The sequence below is a fragment of the Pteropus medius genome, unplaced genomic scaffold (genome assembly GCF_902729225.1).
Source record: "Pteropus medius unplaced genomic scaffold, Ma_sr-lr_union100, whole genome shotgun sequence".
In the NCBI taxonomy this organism is placed as follows: Eukaryota; Metazoa; Chordata; class Mammalia; order Chiroptera; family Pteropodidae; genus Pteropus; species Pteropus medius.
The window spans coordinates 55,260,888-55,281,574 of NW_024344378.1; the positions used below are offsets into that span (position 1 = coordinate 55,260,888).

Consider the following 20,687-nt stretch of genomic DNA (forward strand, 5'->3'; position numbering starts at 1 on the left):
AGTATTTTTCACACTTCATTTCTGAAATGTATATTCAATTTTTTTCTTTTTTTGCAAAACTAAATAGCATATCTTAAAATCAGTGGCATTTTAGAATTGAAATATGATCTTTTCCACTGGTTTGTTTTCTGTACTTTTCTAATAGTTTATTGTCCTATAAAAACAGGTATATGAAGGATTGTCTTTTGATAATTGGCTGTAACAACTAACTTTTACTGATGATTCAAGAAAGTACAGAAATATGGCAGCATGAGAGATGTTCCCAGATCTCTCCCCTTGAAACAACAATAAGCTGAACACCTAAAACTCAACAACAACAAAAAAAACACCCAAACTACACACCAGCATGTCTGAGCATGGAACCTGAGCATGAGAGCTACCACAGGTCAGAACCCTGGGTGTTGGGTGGTAGACTGGTAGAAACAAAGACGCAACCTCTCGCAGCCAGAGCTCCCTGTAGGAGGAGGGGGAGGGGAGAAGGTGCAGAGAGGTCCCTGAACAGCCCTGCCTGAGAGTGTGCTGTGAGCTCCAGGCGGCAGAGAAACAGACGGCAGGAAAGCGGGGACGGCAGAGAAACAACAGTTGATTTTTATCAGCTGCAGTTGCAAAACTGATATTTCAAACAAATGGTATTCAGAGAAAAGCAGGAGTAGCAGTACTAATATCGGACGAAATAGACATCAAAATCAAAAAGGTAAGGAAAGATACTGAGGGACACTTGATAATGACAAAGGGAACCATGCACCAAGAAGACATAATACTTATTCATATCTATGCTCCCAATCAGGGAGCCCCGAAATATGTAAACCAATTAACTAACAGAACTAATGGCAGAAACAGACCATAGAAACAGACAAAGCATTATCGTAGTAGGGAACCTAAATACCCCACTGTCAGATCTGGACAGATCATCTAAACAGAAAATCAATAAGGAAATAACATCCTTACATGACACATTAGACTAAGTGGACATAGTTGACATTTACAGAGCCTTCCATCCCAAAACAGCTGCTTATACATTCTCTAGTGCACATGGAACATTCTCAAGGATTGACCACATGCTAGGACACAGAGATAGCCTCAACAAATATAAGAGGATGGAAATCATACCAACCATATTCTCTGATCATAATGCTTTGAAACTAGAGATCAAATGGAAAAAGAAAGTGGAAAGAACCACAAATAAATGGAGATTAAACAACATACTACTGAAGAATAACTGGGTCAGAGAAGAAATAAAAAGAGATCAAGAGATACGTAGAAACGAATGATAATGATAGTACAACATATCAAAACTTTTGGGACAAGGCAAAAGTGGTCATAAGAGGAAAGCTTATAAGCGGTCATTACAGGCCTACCTCCAAAAACAAGAACGAGCCCAAATAAACAACCTAATGCTTCACCTTAAAAAAAACTAGAAAAGGAAGAACAAATGAAGCCTAAAGTCAGCAGACAAAAAGAAATCATCAAAATTAGAGCAGAAATAAATGAAATTGAAAACAAACAAAAAAAACACTACAAAAAAAAGCAACAAAGAGCTGGTTCTTTAAGAACATTAATAAAATTGACAAACCCCTGGCTTGACTCACTAAAGAAAAAAGAGAAAGGACATAAACAAACAAAATCAGGGATGAAAGAAGGGAAATTACAACAGACGCTGCAGAAATACTAAGGATCATACAAGAATACTATGAAAAAGTATATAACACCAAATTCAATAACCTAGAAGAAATGGACCAGTACTTAGAAAACTGCAATCTTTCTAGACGGAATCAGAAGAACTGGAAATTCTAAATAGACCAATCAGCAGTATGGAAATTAAAACAATCATCAAAAACCTACCAAAAAGTAAAAGTCCAGAACAGATGCCTTCACCAGTGAATTCTACCAAACATTCAAAGAAGATTTAATACGTCTTCTCCTCAAACTCTACCAAAAAACCGAAGAGGAGACAATACTTCCACCTCATTTTTTGAGGCCAATATTACCCTGATACCAAAACCTGGTAAAGAGAATACAAAAGAAAACTGCCCACCAATATCTCTCATGAACACAGATGCAAATATCCTAAATAAGATACTAGGGAACCGAATACAGCAACATATTAAAAAGATTATACACCATGATCAAGTGGGCTTCATCTCAGGGGCACAGGAATGGTTCAACATACGCAAATCGATTAATGTAATACACCACATAAACAAATTAAAAATAAGAATCATATAATCATATCAATAGATGCAGAAAAGCCTTCGACAAGATAAAGCACTCATTTATGATCAAAACACTTAAAATCGGTATAGAAGGAAAGTACCTTAACATAATAAAGGCCATATATGAGAAACCCTCAGCCAACGTTATACTTAATGGTGAAAATCTAAAAACCTTCCCTCTAAGATCAGGAACACGGCAAGGCTGTCCACTATTGCCACTGTTATTCAATATAACATTGGAGGTCCTAGTAAGTGCAATTAGGCAAGAGAAAGATATAAAAGGCATCCAAATATGAAATGAAGAAGTCAAACTGTCACTATTTGCAGATGACATGATTCTCTATATAGAAAACTCTAAAGCCTCCACAAGAACACTACTAGAAACAATAAGCAAATACAGTAAAGTTTCTGGATACAAAAATCAATGTTCAAAAATCCTTAGCGTTCCTATACTCTAATAATGAAGTGTCAGAAAAAGAAGTGGAAAAAATAATTCCTTTTGCAATTGCAACAAAAAGAATAAAATACCTAGAAATAAATCTAATAAAACATGTGAAGGATCTATATAATGAAAACTATAAGACCCTATTAAAAGAAACCAAAGAAGATACAAAGAAATGGAAAGATATTCCATGTTCTTAGATTGGAAGAATCAACATAGTTAAAATAATCATATTACCTAAAGCATTATACAGATTTAATGCAATCCTCATCAAAATTCCATCGGCATTTTTTAAAGAAATAGAACAAAAAATCATCAGATTTATATGGAAGCACAAAAGACTCCGAATTGCCAAAGCCATCCTGAGAAAAAAGAATGAGGCCGGAGGCATCATTCTGCCTGACTTCAAATTATACTATAAAGTGACAGTAATCAAAACGACATGATATTGGCAGAAAAATAGACACGTGGGCCAGTGGAACAGAATCGAGAGTCCAGAAATAAGCTTATATTTATATGGGCAAATAATTTTCAACAAAAAAGCCAAAAACATACAATGGAGAAAGGAAAGCCTCTTCAATTAATGGTGCTGGGAAAACTGGAAAGCCGCTTGCAGAAAAAATGAAACTAGACTGTTGTCTATCACCACACACCAAAATTAACTCGAAATGGTTTAAGGTCCTGAATATAAGACCTGAAACAATAAAATGCATAGAAGAAAACATAGGAACTAAACTCAAAGACCTTGGACTTAAAGAGGATTTTATGAATTTGACCTCAAAGGTAAGGGAAGTAAAAGCTAAAATAAATGAATGGGACTACATCAAACTAAAAAGCTTCTGCTCAGCAAAAGACATCGTCAACAAGGTAAAGAAACAACCATCCGAATGGGAAAATATATTTGCAAGCAACACCTCCTATAAGGGCCTAATATCCAAAATATACAAAGAACTCATACGACTCAGTAACAACGAAAAGAAACAAACAATGGAATCAAAAAATGGGCAGAGGACCTGAAAAGACACTTCTCCCTAGAGGACATAAAAATGGCCAGCAGGACAAGTAATAACAAATGTTGGAGAGGATATGGAGAAATAGGATCCCTCATACACTGCTGGTGGGACTGCAAATTGGTATGGCCACTATGGAAAGGGGTAAGGAGGTTCCTCAAAAAATTAAGAATCGACCTACCATATGATCCAGCAATCCCTCTACTGAGTATTTACTCCAAAGACTTGAAAACTCATATCCGAAAAGATATTTGCACACTGATGTTCATAGCAGCATTATTCATGGTGGCCAAGACATGGAAGCAATCGATGTGTCCTACGACAGGTGATTGGCTAAAGAAGTCATGGTACATATATACAATGGAATATTACTCAGCCATAAGAAGAGATGAAATATTGCCATTTGCAACAACATGGATGAACTTTGAAATAGTCATACTCAGTGAAATAAGCCAAATAGAAAAGGTTGAAAATCACATAATATCACATATGTGGGATATAAACCTAAGAGCAACAAATAAACAGAACAAACAAATAGACACTCATGGACATGGACAATGGTTACCAGAAGGTAAGGGGAGGGTGAAGGGTGAAAATAAAAATAATATTAAAAAATATATATGTATAATTAGTATGAAAAATAATAATAAATAAACTGCATTAAAAAAATAAAGAAAGTACGAACTTAGCCCCACCCAGTTATATACTTCATACAGGTTGAATGCAGAATGACTCCCAAACAGGAAAACCAGTGGAAGCTGAGAGAGAACAATAGAGGTTTGGTATGATCTGACTGTTCATAAAGAAAATAAGGGATTTACTAAGTTTGTTCAGTTTGGTACTTCTTGAAGGAATTAATTCTTAGCACCAACTGTGGGGAGAAACAAGGATGAACGAGCTCCCTTCTGCCTTTGCGTCCCAGCCTGGCAATAAACAGGCCAGTCTAGAAGACAGCATCTGGTGGACGGAGGCAGTAAGTGGTAGCCAGGAGAAACCTAATAGTGAGAGAAGGCTGAGGCCATGCTGACCTTTCATCAGGGAATGCTGGAGACAGGATACCTTAATGTAGATGGAAAATTTAGGGCCCGAACACAACAGCGTTAATCATCACAAGTCAACTCTTTAAAGAGATCAAGTCAACAGATATGTATTAGGCATTGTATTAGGTACCATGCAATTAAAATATGAGAAATAGCAACAAATGACCCAAGGTAATTATGATGTAGTTATCCAGAAACTACAAAAGCATTATAGAGACTAATCGTTATAGAAGTTCAAAGAAAAGGGACAGTTGTGCCAAGTGCCCACAGGAACATAAATGTCCTAGACACACACCAGCACAGGTTTGGTGGCTGGAAAGGGCTCCTTGCTTCGGTGGGAAGGAAAATGTCTGGGGTACCCTCCACGTGTAGCATCATGGGAAGTATCCTGACCTGTTTACAGAAGACTCAGGCTTCTCTGACTGCACACCAAATGTGTTTGTGACTACTTGTGTGTTCACAAATTATATCACCCTTATCATACTCGATGCCTCACAAAAGATGAGCATTTGCTCACCTACCTCATTTAAGCAGAAGAATCCTTTTAAAAGAAGTTGGATAAATTACAAGATTTTCACTGTTGTTAATTCTGAGTGGCAGAAAAAAAAATGGACATTTGGTAGCAAAATGAGGTGTTTGGTATCTTTTTAAGTATATTATGGCTGCCCCTAAGTAATTTTTTACAAAATACACATGGAGAGAAAATACATTGAAACACACTTTTCAGATTTAAGGAACTTAGTGGAAAGCAGAACATCTACTATCTTGAGGCCTTTAGCATGTCTCATTTCTGAGTGGAACTAGACCCAGAGCCTGCAAGGTCCTTGTAGCCCTGGCATGCTGTGTCTGCAATGACACCATAGTTAAAGTTTCCCCTAGGACTGCAGAGCTCTGTCTGCACCTGACAACATCCCCCCTGTCCTGGTGGTGCTAGATACAGGGATGGTAATAAGGAAATGTGACTCCTCTTTTCTGGGAAGCCTGCTGAAGAGCCTGCAGGGCACAGAACACACGCTGACAGACGGCATCCATCCATTCCTACTTGTGGTTCTCTAGTTCCAAGGGCTGCCAAAAGCAGGAAACCTTGGCATTCTCGTTCTCCCTACTGCCCAAGTCTCTCATACTTGCTCTACCAGTCCGCCCACACTTCTCTATCAAAATCCACATTTGTGAATGGATCTGGTATCGGTCATTAGACCTGAATTTCAGTGTGAGTTTTTTTCTTTGCCCCAAATTGTGATAAGAAAGCGAAGTCATTGTTTCACATTAAAGAAGAATCACACATCCTTGAAAGTAGGAGTTTGATATTTTTTTGGAGACAGGTTCCTGTTGAAAAAAGAAGGGAAAGCTATGCACCCCCACTTTTAGCAATTGACCACCTAATATAACAAAAAATTATTTTCGGATAGCACAACACTTTAGCACTACACTCTCATCAGAAAGATCTGGTCTTCTCCAGCTTCAGCAACTGTTTTACAGAGTAACATAGAAACTAAGGAACAAAGAAGTTAAGCAACTTCTCCAGGGTCACACAGCTAAAATGTGGCGGAGCTCTGGTTAGAGCCAGGATCATGTGACCCTAGAGCCTATGCTTTTAACAAGTGTAGGGGAGGTAAGGACACAGAAATCAAAGACAAAGGTCTTGAGTCTCCTAATCCAGGCTAAAGCCATGGGGTGGGTGTGACAGGTGAGGAGCAAGAGGCCAGGAATTTCGTAGAGAGACAAAGAGTAGAGAGCATAAAACCAAGGGACTCAGAGGTGGCTTCACAGGTGCTTCAGCATCAACACGAGTGGCCACAGGCTAGAAAGACAGCACCTTCTAGTTTCCCTAGGTACCTTTATGTCATAGAAGAGAAGGTGACAGTACAGCAGGATCCCCAGCAGGAGCCCACAGTCCTGCTGGCAGTCACCACTGTGAAGCAGATAGCCCACAGCCATGGCTTTGGGTAGACAGCCCCCACCAGGGGTAGAGAGATGTGAGTAACTGGGAGGATGCACAGCATCAGTGAGAAACAAGGGAGTCATTGAGGGCAGGTGTGGAAGGGGCAGAACCCAGATTTACCAGCTTTGACCCCAGCAGCAGGACTCTCAGAAGCAGGCAAGACCCATGACCCAGTAGGTTGGAGGCTTATGAGGAAGTTCAGATTAATTGTAAAAAATAGAGGAAGCTGTTGGGGGTTTTTTGTGTGTGTGTACAATTTGGTGGTGGTGTGTAAACATCAACATTATTGTCAATGATTTATGAGATCTCACAGAACTAACAACAGGAAAGAACTTTGGAGTTAGACATGGTTCCAAGTGAGAAAATGCCATAATTTATTTTATGAGGTGAAGGAAACTTCACTTTCCCTTGTTGCAAGATGAAATTGAAATGCTTGCCTCTCTGAGGTTGGGGAAGAATCCAATGAGAAGAGAATCAAAGAGTCACTGGAGTGAACATGGAGTCTGACCCTTCCTTCTATTATAAACTGATCTGCAATTTGCTAAGCAAATAAAAGAGGGAGAGTCATTTCTGATCCATTATAAGATCTGTACCCTTAGAAGAAGAGTGGGGTGGCCAAGAGTGAAGGGAGGGACGCAGGCAAAAAATGCTCTAACCGTAAAGGGTGGGGATGCTTCAGGCATTTTCCTAATTGACCTTAGAAATCATAAATTAGACTTGAAAATTTTTTCTTCCTTGTAAATTCTCCTGTGTGTTAGGTGTGCATTTGGAGACTTTTTTCTCGGGAGGGCTGCCAAGTGTTCAAAACCATCTCTAGAAATTATTCAAAGCCTCAAATTTAATTATTTTTGTATCTAAACTGCGTATGCTTAAAACTAACAGGTGTTCCTGTTAAAACACTTCTCATTTTCACCTCTCTCAGCTCAACATGAGATTTCAAATATTCTGAAGAGCCAGAGGTGTTTCTTCCTTTTATTAAGTAAGACGTAGACAGCTATCTTTGAAATGTTAAAAAAAGCAGGTGAAAATCTGTGAACAGGGATTATCTCTGGGGAGTACTGTTTGGGGTGGAACTTGTACTTTATACCCTGTTATTAACTTAGTGCAGGCAGAGGTTGCTTCAGTCATTTTTTTTTTTTTTAATAAGCACTTAAAAAGCAGGTGGAATTCTGACATCTGAATCTATCCTTCTCATCAAACATGTTCCTGGGGACACTTGTGTATCTTTGGATCATATATGTCAGTGTGTAAGGAACAGAGACTCTGAGATAGCCAGTTTTTTCTGCTCCAAGTTGTGCAGGGCCCTTGTGGCACTGCTCTGTAGTGAGAAAAATAGCTTCGTTGAGAACCTGATGTCTGTTTGTGAATCTTTGGCTGAGTGGCTTAGAGTCCTAGGAAAATTACCCAAGGCCTGGCTTAGTTGGACAGTGGATGCAGATGAATCTCTCTTTTCTAGGCAGAGAATCTCACCTAATTTCTACACAATTGCTAAGCAGTTAGAGTTCAGCTTTAAGATTTGACCTAATTCCTGCCCTTTCTGCCAGGTAGGTTGTTCTTTTCCCTTATATGATGGTTTCCCAAAAGCAAAAAGGAAGCATGCCAATGCAAAAAGTACTTGTTACAACAGATAATGGATGAGCAGGAACCAAAAGTATGCTGTTGCCCAGAGAACTTGGTGGTGGCACTCCAAACTACTCCAGATAAAAATAAATAAAAGAGAATAATAGTCCTAGATACGAACCAGGGCTGTAATCCTAACCTCAGGAAGCATCTGTAGGAAACCTGGCTGAGCGTATGGACCTGTAACATGCAATCTAAGTAAGAACAGCCAGCTGGCTGGCCTATGCAGCCTCAAGACAAGTTCCACCCTCTTCCTTACCCTCCTTCCAACAATGGCACCCCACCACCACCATCACCACCACCAAGTCTCTCCTGGAAACCAGCTCTGGAGTTGTCCCTGAGAGATCTCCTGACCACACCCTCTGCCATGGCCATGCTGACTTAGCACAGCCATCAGCATTCAGAGCACAGCTTGGAAAGGGAATCAGGCTGGGGCTGGGCCAGTGACTAACAGCATGACATATGGGTCTTAAGTCCAGTAAGCCCCAACCAGTTCCTTTGTGTGGATTGGTTTTAAAGTTTTATAAACACATGACTGTCAAAATATGCCCTGGAACCTAATTTGCTCATTGAGCTGTCTGAGCATGTGGTCAAAGCTTCGAATGGAGTTTATTCATTGGTTAGAAGGGCACACTTGTTAAAACAAAGGAGAGATGATATCACAGGGCAAATACAAATTCTGTGTATCTGAATGGTTGCCTCCACTACCAGAAGCTCCCTGAGGCCAGGCACAGTGTCCCTGGGACCAAACACACAGCCAAGCCCATGGTACATGTCCAGTGAATAGGTGACAACTGGCCATCCTGTACTCATCACCACGCTCTACTCCATGCTTGCCCTTGTGGGATTTTCCCTTCCTCCATACCTTTGCTCAGGCTAATTCTGTACCTGAAGTGCATTTTCATTTCATCTTAAACACCCATCAGGGTCTAGCTGTAGCCCCACCTCCTTTGCAGATGGCTTCTACACATGGTTTCTTGTTCAGACTCAGAAGCACTCAATGGTAAGTTCAAGGTCATATAGCTGATATATGGCAGAGCAAGGACTGAAACTCAAATCCTCTGATTCCCAGCCCTCTGCTCCCTACATTTCACCCATTGTTCAAGACTGTTCCCTAAGGCTTTGCAAAGGTTTTATGATCTTCCTCCTGCCACATCTAAGGAATGAGAAAGACGATCTGTATTTGACGAAATTATTACTGACACTAAAAGTTAACGTTCAATCCTGGGAAGTGGCTCTCCCCTGGCAAAAATTTCCTGCTTTGATCATTGAGGCCATCGCTGGTAGCTCCCTGGACTGGGCCTTTACTGCTCTGTGTGTTACACTTCACTAAATGCTCTCAACTTCTCGAAAAGCTGGTTTTTTCCTCTTGGGAGGGGCTGACTCTACCCAACATGAGAATTCCAAGGTTGCCACTGCCCTACCCATCTGGAAATACCTTTCATCACTTCATAAAAATCTGGGTGGCCTCAAGTGAGGACTTCTGCAGCACAGCCACCTCCCCAGGACGAGAGATCCAACTCCCTGCCATGAGGTTTCTAGTCTACTCCAGCCTGCTGTGTGTCTTGCTTCTCTGCTTCTCCATCTTCTCCACAGAAGGTAAGACTATCCCCCTGGGATGTGGGGGCCCTGACTGGCAGTGATTCCAGTGTCTGGGAAGGCTGCAATCAAAAAATGTTGGAGGGCAGGCCCGCAGCAGGCAGCCAGGCTCTCACTCCTGAACCTATGTAGCACCTCTACCCACAGTAGCAATATCAAGAGTGCCTCAAGAGCTTTCGACCTCGCAATCTCCATGTACAGCCCTAGCTCCCCCAAACACACATACAAGTGAAGTAAGAGCAGTGTGCTTACTATGCAACACGCAACCTCTCAGCTAGATTGCTTTGTGCCCCTAAGTCTTACCTAACTAGAAGTTCTAGAGCCACTTTGTTGTCTTGTATCATGCTTAGAACACAGTAAATTTGTGTTAGGTAAATGAATACATTAATTATTAGACTCTCCGCGTCAACATTCCCAAAATTCATACACAGTAAACACCCGTGGCTGAGCGTGTATGGTTGGAGCGGACATGTCTGTGTGTGTGTTTTGAAGTAGAAAAGATAGTCCCTGCACCTCTGTGGATGTGAATATTTAGCTCTCCTAACTTTTTTGATCAGATAGCCGAGTATTTTTAGCATATTCTCTTGCCTAACCCACTAGAAACTGCCTACTTTTAGTCTTTGTTTTAGCGGTTATTTTAACACTTATTGGAGTTAGAGATAAAGAAATATATGTAGGGGTGAAAATACCCATAATTTCATGATGCAAGAATAGCCATGTTCAACATTTTGTTTATTTCTTTTCAGTATTGCATGCAAGCATGACATTTTTTTGTAATTGATGTCTCTGTATGTTCGATGTCATATCATTTTTATCGCTATATTATTATAATCACCAAAAATACTTATGATTGGAACTTTTCTGGAAGCGCTTACACCAGAATGTCAACAGCTATAATCTCTGAACAATAGATTATAAGAAGTATTTGTCTTCTAACATTTCTGTAATGATCATAGCTGCATATATAATATGGAAAACAGTGATTAGAATTCCTTATAAACACAGTCCATAGCAATGCATATAAGACCTGGATTTCAGACATGTTTGAGGTTGCCAGTGTTGCCTTAATGATGATTCAATGAAGATGAATACCTTTCCCCATAAAGTTTCCTATCCATGTAGAAATATCTCTAGTAGTTTCCTCAAAGTGATGCCTTTTAATTAATATTTTTTAGGTATAACTTGCCATGAAATGAATGTGCTATGATGAATTTACATGCTTAGACATTTAGATGGTTCACAACTTTACACTATTTTTAGTTTGAGGCAAAAAAGAGAATGGATATATAAAATATTTTCTATATTTAGGCTAGATTGACAAGGGGAGAAGCATATGTCAAAACACAGAGACACTTCTGAGCAATAGTGTTGATTTGTTTCTCGGATAGGAACATGAGGAAGACATATTCTGGGGCCAGGGTTTCTCCCCACTTTGACTTTGTTAGTTCTGAAAAATTAATCACCCAAGGCCCACCCTTTCCCACAGGCCCTCTCATAGCCTGGTCTATCCTGGGTTTTTGTGAATAAAATATTCCTGAACCCTGAGCCTCAGGAACTGAACAGCTCACCCCCATCATTCCTGTACAGACCCACCACATGGTGTCTCCAACCCTCTGGTGTTCCCAATCCCTTGGTGTCCCCGAACATGCTAAGAAAGGGTCTCTGCTCCTCTGTGTCCATCCTTAGGGAAAAAGCATCCTGCCAAGCCCTGGAAAGACAAGCCATGCTGTCCCCAAGTCTCTACTCTGAGGATCCAGAAAGGTAAGCACCACACCTCGTGCAGATGGAGGGAAAGGCTATGAGGAGGCCGTAAGACAGGCACTGGTATGGAGGGGCCACAAGCAGATATGATCTCAGCCTCATGGATCTTCCAGTCTAGTGGAGAAAACTGAATCCCCCTGCCCCTTCCCCCCACCCCCAAAAAAAGTCAAAGAAGAACAGGAAGAAATTAGCAAGTGGTATAGGGAACAAGGAGGATGACGGTAAATAGTGCAAGCAGGGGAAGCAGCAGGTGTGGAGCCCTCAGATGGGCAAGAGGGAAGCATGAAAGACAGAGGGACGAAGGAGGAGGAAGGTGCTCATGGAAGCATCAAATCGAGGCAGGGTCAGCCTCGTGAACTGGCACATGAAGTAGAGTGACCAGCAGGTGGATGGGGCACACAGGTCCAGAGAGTCCCAGAGGTGTAGATAAACAGCAGAGCTGAGCTCTACGCCAGGGTGAAGTCTGGCAGAGCAAGGCTGACCTCTCTCACAAGGCCTGGGGAAGTACTGCGTGGTGAGGGAGACAGGCCCAGGGAGGGCTGCAGGCACCCAACTTCTAGCACTAGGGTTCCAGACCAGGGGTAGGCTGACACATAGGAGTTGCCTGGCCCAGGATCAAGGGTAGGACTGCTGGACTTCTGCTGGCCTTTGATAGGAAGGTTCTAGAGTCTGGCAGAATACCTGAAGGAAAGCTGCATAGTCTAGAACCAGCCAGGCCTGACACAAACCCAGATCTCCTGCCCCCCACTCTCTGCAGCTGAAGGCCCCTTCTCAGGGATTTGAGGCCCTAGTCCTATTGGCTCCCCTGGGGCCATGGCTCTGATCAGAACTGGAGCCTCCACATCCTTCCCAACTACAAAGAGCCCTGTATACCCACGGGAGCTTGGGTGTGAAGGAGAGAAAGGGAGGGAGACTGCATGGCTCAGCCTCAGGCCACTTCTCTGGAGAAGGTGATAGCCCCTCCTTCCAAAGTGGCATCACATCCAGCTGGAGCTGGGTAAAAATAACCAGTTTTCACACACTGAATGTGAGTGTGAGGCCCCTGCCTGAGCAAGGTGGAAGGTAAGCACGATGACTGGTAAGCCTGCAACTCTGCTCCCACCTAAGGCCCCAACTTGGCAGAGGAGGAGTGTTTTTGTGAAATAAATAAGGCAAAAATCTAGGGAAGAGAAAAGTAGAGTCCACCTCACAGAGGAGAGCAGGGTATGCTCAAACTCCTCTCTCCCCAAACCGCTCCCCAGGATGAACTTGCTCAGAGACAGCAAGAAAAAGAGAAATTAAGAATGTGTGCACAGGCACATACATAAGTACACAGTTCATAGGAAACAGCCAGGTTAAGGGCACAGTACTAGGGCAGGCGTCCTGTTGATCACACAGTACTTTAGAATAATCTAGGTGCATGGCTCCCATGTTCGGTCTGGATTTTCTTTTAGTGTATATATTTTTTAAATTCCATTGCAGAAATTTGCAAACTGCTTAGAACAAGAAGAGCGAAACAAGCATTTTTATTGGGTACTTATCACGTAATCTCATTTAAATCCTTGAAACCACCTACAGAATGGGAAACTGAGGCTCAGAAAGAATCTGAGTCAGAGCCAGAAACTCAGTCTGTCTGCTTCTTTCCACTTCAACAAACTGCTTCTCCAGTAGAGAGCAGGTCTCTGGCAGCACACTTACGAACACGTACACATGCCCAAGGAAGACCGCAGACTTCCCAGAAGGAAAACACCGGCTGAGTTGGCATCTCACCTACACCACCTGCTGGCTGTGTGCCCTTAAGCAGGTCACTCAGCTCTGCTGAGCCTCAGTCTCCTCATCTGGGAAAGGGTGTGACAATAGAATCTACTTCACTGAGCTATGGTGAGGACTCAGTGGGGTCGTGACCATGAAGCCAGGCATCAGCCTGGCCCCTAGTACCCCGGAAATATATCCCGCTGTTTCTGTGGAGGAAGTCTGAGCCCAGCCAAGGCAGCTGAGTCAGGAGGCCAGCAATTTCCACACTGAGAACTGACGCCAGTGCATTCTTACCCAGTTTTGATGGCTCTACCCGCTGTCTTCTGGACTGACCCTGGGGTTCCCTCAACAATGTGTAATGAAGAGCAGGCACTGATTCAGCCTCTGTGTTCCCTCTGGTTGACTGCATAAGAGTGTCCATGCACCTGTATTTCAAAAGAGAAAATAACCTAGGGCTGCATGGAGGATGTTCCTGAGCTGTGACACACACATGCTGGATATCACCTACATCTGAAATTAAAGTGTCTCTCCTGAGCATTGTTTTATATCTAAGCACTGTGCTAGGCCCATGGGGGTGACAGGAAGTGGCAGGTATAAGGACTCTGGTCAATTTGACAAAATCCATCATAAAAATTAACATACTGAGTGGTTGATTTGCTGAATTTACTACATTTACCAGTTTACTAAAAAAGGCTTTCTCTTGAGTATTTGAAAAGTTTGTAGCAATCCACATAGCACATTGTCACAGCATCGATTTTTTTTTTTTAAAGGAATGTTCAATTTATTGATTCTGTTAGCACTTGAGAAGCATCAGGCTTAGGTCGGGGTCAGACTGACAGCTGCTTAGGCTCCACCAGCTAGGAAAGTCTCTGACCCTGGGGCCTGTCAGGCCACCTTCCTTCCAGATGTCCTGAAGCTATCAGTGAAAAAGCTCCTGGAGAGACTGGGAAAGTCTTATGAGAAGGCCCCTGGAGCCTAAGAAGGCGCCTGCCCATCCCATAGACTGCCCCTTGGAGCCTGAGAGCTTTGAAGCTCAACAAAATGAGTTGACCCATGGTAGGAGACGGGGAGGAAGGGACACAGAGAGATTCCTCTCCCACCATAGGGTTATCCCTGTTTTCAAGAAGGGGTCTAGACTGCAGAAACAAGAGTTACTCATTGAGGATCATGAGTGTGATGAATTGAGGGTTTTGGCAACTTTGGGTGGTACCAAGGTGAACATGAGGGCTTGGTACAATGGACCTTAAAAGAGAGGAGATAGAGAGGCCCATCCTGCCCAGTGGACCAATCAGAGGAGCTCAGATCTGTGGTCTTGCTCCTTGTAATTATATCTGCTAGCCACAACTGCATAACAAAACACTCCCAACTTTAGTGGCCCAAAACAGTAAGTATTTTTATTATCTTCCATGAGTCAGTTGGGCAGTTTGTCCAATCTTGTCTGAATTCATTCATTCTTCCAAGGGTTGGATAGGCAGTTCTGCTGATCTAGGCTGGGCTCTCTCACATGTTTGGGAATCAGTGGTCTGTAAGTCTAGGATGGTCTCAGTTTGGCAGCTGGACTTTTTTCCACATAGTCTCTCATCCTCCAGCAGGCTAGCCCAGACTTGTTCACATGGGGCGGTAGAGTACCACTTCTGTGAGTAGAAATGCCTAAGGCCTCCTGAGGCTTTAGAACTGGCCCAGCTTCGTGTCTACTGCATTCTATTGCCCAAAGCAGGTCCACCAGGACAACTCAGCTTCAAGGAGCCAGGAAACAGATCCAGTATCTTGATGGAGGGGTCCATCATTGCAAAGGAGGGGTGGAGAATTGTGATCGTATTCAGTCAATTATAGTATTTGTTGTAGAAGCCAGAAAAGAGAGTTGAGGTCTGAGGATGGGGACAAGAAGTAGAGGGGAAGCAGTGTTAAGGAAATCACAACCCTCCATCAGAAATGCTGGTAGAAAATTCTTACAATGTGATATTAGTAGAAAAGAGTCGTTTGTATTGTATATTACTATGATTATCACTATGGGAAGACAAAAGTACTTTTGAATAGGAAAAAATATAAAAAGGAAACCACACCAATATTAGCACTTATTTATGATTAAGACATGAGGCTATGGATGAATTATCATAACTAAATTTATTTGTCATACAGCTAGTGGTTATATAGCAACTGCTGTGCAGTCCTTATATCTGCTAAATCATTTAGTCCTCACAATAATCCTGAGTGTCAGGTGCTATTATTATCCCCATTTTTACAGATGAGGAGCCAAAGCACAGAGAGGTTAAGTAATTTGTTGAAGGTCACACAGCTAGTAAGTAGTAAAGCTGGGCTTTGAAACCAAACAATTTGGCTCCAGATTCTATGTTCTTAACTATCACACTGCTTTCATATAGTAATAATCTGGAAACAGAAAGAGAAAAATAGAATAATCTCATTACCATAACTTAATAATTCTTCTCATTCCTGTTTCTTTTGTTTCTTTTCACGTAAAATGTTTACCTAGTTTTATTTTTATTGTATCTCATTTTTTAATTTTTAAAATTAATGTTACATCGTAAGCATTTTTCTTCACATTGCTACCTAGTTTTCATAATCGCAAGGTTTTATCTCCATTAAACAGTTCCATCATCATGAAGTACCTTTACTGATTAATCATTTTCTACTATAGAATATTCAGATTGTTTTCAGAATTTATTTTATGCTATTAAAAACAAAACTATGAGGAATAGCTTAATGCATTTTTTTTTTTTTGGTGGATCATTCTTCCTGTAAATGAAACCAGTTTGTCAAAAATGCAAATGTAGTTTTGAAACACACACATTGCCAGAGAGTGCTGTCAGGAAGAGATAGCCTGTGTGGTCCAAGGGCTTGCAAGTCCGAGTTCATTTACCCTCCTACCCCTGCCATCAGAAGCAGGCCTCCTAGGCCCATCAATTTTAGGGGACTCTGCTCCAGTTGAGCAGATAAGCTGCCTTCTCTCCATCTTCTGCCAGTAAATTAGATTTCTCCCTGACAGGACTGAAATAGCCTGGGGTGGTCATGTTTACCAAAAAAGGCCCCTTCTGGGACTCCAGGAAGGAGGGTAAAATCTGATTCGTGCTTTGATTTTTTAAAAAAATATTTGTGTCTAGAAATGAATCTTAATTGTGTTTTCCCCTCTCTCCACCCCTGGCTCTGCCTGTCTTTCTGCCTCTTGCCTTGCTTTGCCTTGCCTTGCCTTGTCTTGTTTTGTTTGTCCATTGCTCCTTCCCAGGACGCCGTGCGAAGATCTGCAGACCATGCAAGCTCAAGCCAGAGCCCCACTTTTGGGTGGTGCCCGGGGCACTCCCACAAGTGTAGTAATTCCAAAATAAAGTTTGGCTCCCAGAAGCCTCAACTTCCCCCAGGATTCTCCCTGCTGCCCATGAACCATAGAGCCTCCTCTTTTAAAGACACAGCAATTCTTGCTTGCTGTGTTGGATTGTTCTTACACATAGATTCAAAAGTCAGAGCTTGAAATCCTGTCTTGCTGTGTGGCCTTGGACAAGTAACTTAGACCCTCTGGACTCATGTTCATTTCAGAGATGTAAAATCCAGCGAGAAAAAAATATTCAGGGAAGGCCCTTCGATCACTGACACCAAACTTCATGGCTGTGAGCTGGGATGTTAGAGGGCTTTGTCTTAGGCAGCGAGAGCCCTAGGAAAGTTCTAGAATTCCAGATGTCTAGTCCCAATCATTCCACCACTCTTCAGAGCTGTTGTGAGCCAGTCTCAGTCCACCTGACCTCGGTAGCTTCCTGGCCCCTCCAGCTCTAATAGTCAAGATTCCATGGTGGCCCATGGCAGTTATAAATTCAGACTTCTGTGCCTGCTGGGCTGCAGAGTAACAGGCACCTCAGAGCAGCCAACCAAAACTGCAGAAGCTCAGCCGCCCTAGGTACACCGAGCCCCAAACCACCCATATCTAACAACCCCTGAAGGAACCCCTTCCTAACTTCCCAATGGGAGTCTGCTGGAAAGAACATTAAATTGAGGTGGGGGAGAAAAGGCAAACAAAACTCATGGCACATCTTGTTTGAGAAAGTCGATGTTAGGGCCTGAGCCACACCTTTCCTCTAGAGGAAACCCTTGCCCCCGGAAGCCCCTCCTACAGGCCAACTCTTCATCCCAGCACATCTAACTATGAGAAGAGAGAATGAGGAATCGTGACAATAGCAAGGGTCTTGGTCTCACACACCAGGACTCAAATCTCAGTTCTGCTCTGGACTTTTTTTCTTGTGAAATGGAAAGCACAAGACCTGTTTAGAGGGCTAACATAAGGCTCTAGCATGTAGATGGATGTAAAGTACCCACAAAATGCCTGGCTCACAAGGAGGCTTGGTTCAGGGAAGTCCCTGTCTCCCTGTCCCACCCTGGGGTAAGTGTTTATGCCCAGAGTGAATGCAGAGCTGCAAAGCTGCTGCTCAGAGGGGACAGATGGCCCAGGTCTAAGAGGCTTATTTCTTAATAAAGCTCCCTTCTAATCTGATTTTCCCAGCAAGGTAAGAAGCCCCTCCATGCATCATCCCCACAGCCATGTCTGAGAATGCCAGACCCACCAGATACAAGGCTGATGGGCAGAGGCTCTCTGGCACAGGGCTCTGGGGACAGCAGTCCCAGGGCAGCCAGAAGTCCTTACCTTGTCCTAGGCCAGCCCTTTCACTTCCTTTCAGAAGCTTCATTCATGAGTTCACTCACTCACTCACTTACTCACTCACTCACTCCTTCTTGGGATACGTAATGGTCAGTCTGTGTGAGATTCTGAGGCTCAGGGATGAGCAAATACAGTCTTAGAGGGCTGAGAAGCAATCATGGCTTCATAAAGTTGTGAGCGCTGAGGTAGAGGGCCAGGCCTAAGAGAGGGAGTGAGGACATGAGAAGCTGACGCTTGAACTGAGTTATAGGAGAGTTACAGCTGGAGAAGGGGATCTGTGTGTGTGTGTGTGTGTGTGTGTGTGTGTGTGTGTGTGTGTGCGCACGCACGCTTGCACACACACGTATTGGGGTGAAGTAAGGATGCAGCAAGGGCTGGGCAGAGAGACGAGTATTTGAGAAAAATTTAGCAACTGGACAGGAAAATCAGGGGACAAAAGGGGAAGTTGGGGATGCAGTCTGGGGCCATGTGAGCACCTAGAATACCATCAGATATCTAGAGTTATTCTTGAGGATGATGAGGAGTCGGAGATAATTTGTAATCAGGAGAAAATGCAGGTAGGGACGGCCATTAGGAGGAGGTGGAATGTGCTAGAACTAAGGCGAGGCACAGAGAGAAGGATCAGAGGGCTTCCTGAGCAGCAGTGGCCTTGTAGACTTGGCAACTGGGTGGGCTGTGTGGGCAAGTCCACAGTGATCACTCCTGTGCTGTATCAGGCTCTCACCAGAAACTCTTTTGGCAAGGTGAACCCCTCACTTACCAGCAATGTGAGAGCTAGCCCTTCCAGACCCTTGTCCTTCATTCACCTTTCTCTTCAATCCTCTCCACTCTGTCTGCCGCCCCCACCCCACCCCAAAAAAAGTAAAGGAAAAAACCTCACACAAAATTAAACACCTGTACTCAAGAGCGAATCGGGGAGACAATTCAAAGGCCATGTGCCTGGCCACTGAACTGAGTAAGGGAAAGCCTGAGACTGACTCCCAAACAGAGGTGCCCATGTGTAGCAGGAGGCCCAATGCCAGGCACATTTCTTTCCCCTCTCACTTAAGGGGTGCCACCTCCAGAGCTTGTCACTTGGGCTCGATTTTTAATCTTGGTGGAAGAACTTCACCCTTAAATGGTCGATCGAGTCTGTGGGGGCAGTCTTGTGCATAAGGCTATTTAAAGTCATTGGGGACCCTATGAGATTACAAAGAAAACCCAAACATCTGGAAGTGACTTTAAGTTAGAAAACTGGAATTCTTACGTTGCCCTAATTGACTCTCTGAAGAATCTAGACATGTTGGCAAGCATCATTAGAGAAAGTGTGCAGTCTCCATGGCAACTAAAGGGGCCCACACTCCCTGATCGGGACAGCTGATGTAGTTTACAGTGCACAAGCTTCAGAGACAGACTTGGGTTTAAATGATGGCTCTGTCATGTGCCCACCGTGTGACATCAGGGAGATCAGGGGACCTCCCAGAGCAACAGACCGAGACAGCCTATCACAGAAGGCTGTTAGAGTAAGTGAGCAATTGAGAAATGCCTGGCTCTGAAATAAAAACCAAATAGTCATCATAAACCTGCTTCCACAAAGCTAAGTAGACTCAGGCCTCTCCCTCTCCCCGCTGCTGTTCAAGACAGGCCCCTCTGGACCAGTTTCATCTCCAGCTATCATAGAGCCTCCTGTTGGGCACCACATGTACTTTACAGTCCTGTGTGCCCACCACTCTGCTGATTCATCTCCGAGCTTAGCTCTGGACAAACTGTGCAAGGTAGACCATTTTCTGGAGCCTTGCAGAGGCCATGCCCTGACTGGTTACTGTTCACAAAGAACTGCACATATGACTCCCCTGATTGACTCTGCGGCCATTTTCCCTGCCTTGAAAACACCATGAAACATCTAGGATCTGGGTGTGTCCAGGGCTCCAGTCTAGTCTCCCAAGCTGTGGCCAGACCTTGCCAGTTTACTAGCAGGCTGGTAACATGTGAACAGCTCTAGAGGTAATGGACAGACTTGCTATCCAGCCCTGGAAAAAGTCTTTGGCTCATCAGTCGTTTAATCTGTCTAACTGTACTGCCCCTCTCAGGACTTGCAAAGGTTGAACCAGAGGGTGGGAGGTACCAAATTATAAGATGTCAGGACTGAAAAGGTCCTTTTTCTACATCGAAATGCAACCATTTTGCTTGTTCAACTCCATGTTTAAATATGCTGTGGATCTGAACACTTACACATGTGTGATAATATGCACCACTCCCTACTACTGTTCACTCAGTCATTTCCACATTTCCCTTTCCTGGCATTTCAGTATATAAAATTGGGGGTCAACTTTCTTTGGAACCAACCCAAACTGGATATGAATCCAGGCTCTGACCCTCACTGACTGTGTGAGCCTGGGCAAGTTACCCTCTCTGTGTTTTAACTTCTTCCTTTCTAAAGCAGGGATAATCGTACCAGGAGAAGCCATGCTGATTATATGAGATAATATGGGTGACAGTACACACATGCTTGCACACACACACACACACACATGGCATGTAGGGTACTCCTTCCCTATCACTCTCCAGTGCAAGTCTCTTGACTGAGTGAATTGAAGAAAGAAGTCAAGGCCTCAGAACCACTTTATGAGGAGATGGGCAGGCAGGACACAGAGAAGAGCACGGCCTCTTCTCAGCACACTGAGAAG

General features: G+C 43.3%; 1 protein-coding gene across 1 annotated transcript; it reads left to right on the top strand.

Annotated features, from left to right (window-relative positions):
• The first annotated feature begins 9,745 nt into the window (after positions 1–9,745).
• On the top strand, positions 9,746–16,737 carry GPR15LG (G protein-coupled receptor 15 ligand). The gene is made up of 3 exons (XM_039872444.1): positions 9,746–9,866; positions 11,553–11,627; positions 16,603–16,737. The coding sequence occupies exons 1-3, from the start codon at positions 9,797–9,799 to the stop codon at positions 16,686–16,688; spliced, it is 231 nt and encodes a 76-aa protein (XP_039728378.1). The 5' UTR covers positions 9,746–9,796; the 3' UTR covers positions 16,689–16,737.
• Positions 16,738–20,687: the final 3,950 nt, after the last annotated feature.

What these genes read in the sequence shown, in the direction of transcription:
- GPR15LG (XM_039872444.1), top strand. Translation starts at nt 9,797, where the DNA reads ATGAGGTTTCTAGTCTACTCCAGCCTGCTGTGTGTCTTGCTTCTCTGC. An exon ending in CTCCATCTTCTCCACAGAAG is followed by an intron (nt 9,867 to 11,552) that starts GTAAGACTATCC and finishes GTCCATCCTTAG; the next exon opens with GGAAAAAGCATCCTGCCAAG. An exon ending in TACTCTGAGGATCCAGAAAG is followed by an intron (nt 11,628 to 16,602) that starts GTAAGCACCACA and finishes GCTCCTTCCCAG; the next exon opens with GACGCCGTGCGAAGATCTGC.